Genomic DNA, 3,487 nt, shown 5'->3' with positions numbered 1-3,487 from the left:
AATTCTGTGATTTTTTTCTAAATATTACCACTTTAATCTTGTTTAGCTATGACCTTTTTTCTAAATATTTGAACTTTACTTTTTTTTGATACTAAAATTGCTATGACTTTAATTGTAATCTTCGATTTTTACAAATTATGGCATGACACATGGCTCTAAAACCCTGTTATATCCTCCACACCTTCACACACTGAGGATTCACAAATCACAGAATGTCATGGTCTGGTGTTTCATTCATTTAGCCAAATAGTGTAAGTCAAAAACTTGTGGACCCAAAACACAAAGTAGTATTTATTTTTACTAATACTTGATCTATTCATGACAATTCGATGTGTATGGCCCTGTGAAAATATGCGTGATAAAAGATTATTGGGATGTCACCCTGATAAAACCTTCTGGATTTTCAGAATCCTTTATGTTTTCCTGCCAGGAAATTGTTACTGGATAAGTTTCTTAATCAGTGAGTTTGTGTCTTGTTGGATTGACGTGTGTCCAGAATACTCAAGTGTAAGAGTCAGGAAAAGATGTAGTTAAGCTTTGGGAGTTGGAGAGGGAGAAAAAGTTAGGCATTATATTTATTATAATGAATGGACATTCTCTGCCCCCCAGATGAGATGTGGTTTGCTTTTGAGTCTATCAAGGTTTCTTCCTCAGAGAGTTTTTCTTTCCCACTGTCGCCATTGGCTGGCTCATTAGGAATAGACTTATAATGAACAAACTTATAAGCAATAACAAAAAAAATAAATTATATTATATAACCTGTAAATCTAACCTGTATATCTGTAAAGCAGCTTTGAGGAAAATGTCAATACAAATAAAACTGAACTGAATTGAATTTAATGATGTGGAAGTTGTGCTAAGCTAAGTTTACTCCATTTTGGAAACTTTTGGACACTAGATTTTAAACTTTTTATTGGCCCAAGTCAGAGAATCCGAAAGCCAGTTAAAAGTTGGAAACAGTTTTTTACCGTTTTGAGAAACACATGTTGAATGTTCATTTTGTTTATAAGCAACAAACTACACAATTTTTGGTATGAAAATGTACTTTGTCCAAACAAATATATTAATTTACCTGTGTTTACCTTTATTTTTATTAATAAATAATTATTAAAAAAAACTTCCTGAGCTTAAACAGAAGTTGAACACCCGCTTGGCATCCGGACAGTTTGTTTCTTCAAACATTCACATAGTATACATTGCCATGCCTCTAGAAAAACTTTAATTTTGTTTTAAACTAATTGGAGATTTCTTTCTGACCTTAAAATTTAGTTCATCACACTGAACTAAATCATTTACTAAATATAGTTGTATGTATGTATAGTAGCTGTATGATAAAGTTGGTAAAACCAAATCTTAAAGTAAAAGAGCAGAAAAACAAATAAAAGTATGTGTTTGTAATAATAATAATTATAAAATTATATATATATATATATATATATATATATATATATATATATATATATATATATATATATATATAACGAATAAAATTGACAGAGATGTTTATTTAAAATTTTATTATTATAATTCACTTCACTTTTTTATTCACTTTGTGCCAAAGTCAAATCATTCCTTTAGACCTTAGGCAGAAGTCAAAATGGGTAAACATGAAGCACAATTATGTGTTATTAATAAAATGAATTTTATAAAACTGGATTTAAAAAAAAAAATTGTAGTGGAAGACTTCTGATGCACAATATGGGAACTCTTCATTACCTCAATCTATAAATGATTTTTTTTTTTTTAAGATAAAAAAGACAAGAGATGAACTGATGAAATAATAAAAGTATTATGTTTGTTTGTTTATTTATTTATTTATTTAACTCTTGATGTCAGGCTTGCTCTCTCTGGGTTTGTCATTGCAGAGTTTTGTGTTGCAGCAGGTCCAGCCAGGTCTCTTACAGAATTCTGTTCGAATGCAGCCCTTCTCTCCAGATGCTAAAGAGAAACACATCCAGAAATAAAACAATTTAAAGCCTTGATAGACTGAATGATGCTTAATTCATACTTTCTGCTTTCTGCACACCAACATCTACGTTGGAATCAATAAAATAATTATGTTTTACATTTTATATAATTCCTGCCCATTATTAATAAAAGTTTTTACAAATTAAATATTCCTTAAACAAAGTCAAACGGAATGTAATATTTGTTCAAACTATTTAATACCTATTTGAACACTGTTGTATGTAGACTGTAAAATCTCTGCTGTAATAAAATGCCTTGGTGTTTTAGAGATCACACATTCATCATTTAGGATTAATGAAAATTACAGTGCTGCTTACATCTGGTGTAACAAGCCTGCTGAACCTTGCTTGAACAATGCAGGACCATGTTCCTCACCATTAGGAAATCCTCTCCATAGCATTCAATTTTAAATTGTGCTGCAACACCTATGGAGCAATCATTTGAAATGATGAAGCACACTCATGACTCTCCAGAAAAAAAAAAACATTTTAATTGCCTGGCTGTTGCTAATGGATTCAGACAACATCATAACATAACATAACATAACATAACATGACATGATATGACATGACATGACATAACATAACATAAGATTTTGCCTGTTATGCAGGATTATGCAGCATGATTCTGATATCAACCAGATTTCCATACTTTTGTTATTATTGAGTGTCTTTCTCAAACACATACATACAAAACACCATGACAGTAAACCATTTGTTGAAAGGTTTTAGAAAAAACAGCCTTAATATTTTTAATAGCTTTTAAATCTAAACAAAAATATTTAGAACTGTTGGAAACCACAAGAGCACAGAATTATCATGTTTTTACTGTTCCTAAATAGATACAAAACCTCAGAAAATATAGAAAGGTTTACTTTATTATTTATGAAAAATCTGAAAAGTGGTTGAAAAAAATTGGTCATCTTGTTAAATACATTAATAGTTTTTTTATTAAAGTTTTTATTAAACATTACAGTTTTAAGCAAAAAAATATTATCAGTAACAAGTATCATAGTAACAATGATTTCTGTTGTCGTTGGAAATGTTTTTGTTCATTACTAATACTAAAAATCCTTAATTACATCTATAATATAAGATGGAAAGTTATGATTACCTGTAGTAAGGCAAAGTGGCAGCAGCAGAAACAGCAGAAACCAGACCTTCATTGTCACTCTCTGTTTAAATGCTCTGCTGGCTCGAATCTGAGCAAATAGACAGAAAGCAGAAACTTTATACACTTTTGGATGAAGCAGGAGACACGTGACTGAACACACGCGCCACACACACACACACACACACACACACACACACACACACACACACACACACACACAGAGTGTAAATAGGCTTATCTCCAAAGGTTATGGAATGTCAGATCACCAGGCAGTCAGGATTATGAAACGTGTCTGCATTTGAAAGAATAGAGTTGGGTGGAGTGAGGGAATAGGATAACAGTTTAGATTACACCAAGCAATGATTCAGCCTAAGTAAGTGTTTGGTTTTATAAGATGTGGCCTATA

General features: G+C 31.1%; 1 protein-coding gene across 1 annotated transcript; it reads right to left on the bottom strand.

Annotated features, from left to right (window-relative positions):
- Window positions 1-1,818: 1,818 nt before the first annotated feature.
- Window positions 1,819-3,237, bottom strand: wu:fj16a03 (uncharacterized protein LOC335475 homolog). The gene is made up of 3 exons (XM_046876957.1): window positions 3,082-3,237; window positions 2,286-2,393; window positions 1,819-1,938 (listed from the first exon to the last, which is right to left on the bottom strand). The coding sequence occupies exons 1-3, from the start codon at window positions 3,131-3,133 to the stop codon at window positions 1,820-1,822; spliced, it is 279 nt and encodes a 92-aa protein (XP_046732913.1). The 5' UTR covers window positions 3,134-3,237; the 3' UTR covers window position 1,819.
- Window positions 3,238-3,487: the final 250 nt, after the last annotated feature.

Source organism: Silurus meridionalis, chromosome 2 (genome assembly GCF_014805685.1).
Source record: "Silurus meridionalis isolate SWU-2019-XX chromosome 2, ASM1480568v1, whole genome shotgun sequence".
Lineage (NCBI taxonomy): Eukaryota > Metazoa > Chordata > Actinopteri > Siluriformes > Siluridae > Silurus > Silurus meridionalis.
The sequence above is the reverse complement of the archived record's forward strand: the minus strand, read 5'-3'. Positions and strand labels throughout refer to the sequence as shown.

Excerpts from the sequence above, each read along its gene's own strand:
- wu:fj16a03 (XM_046876957.1), bottom strand. The coding sequence starts at position 3,133 with ATGAAGGTCTGGTTTCTGCTGTTTCTGCTGCTGCCACTTTGCCTTACT. Across the intron at positions 2,394-3,081 it reads GCCACTTTGCCTTACTACAG|GTGTTGCAGCACAATTTAAA; the intron begins GTAATCATAACT and ends ATTGCTCCATAG. Across the intron at positions 1,939-2,285 it reads GCAGGCTTGTTACACCAGAT|CATCTGGAGAGAAGGGCTGC; the intron begins GTAAGCAGCACT and ends GTTTCTCTTTAG.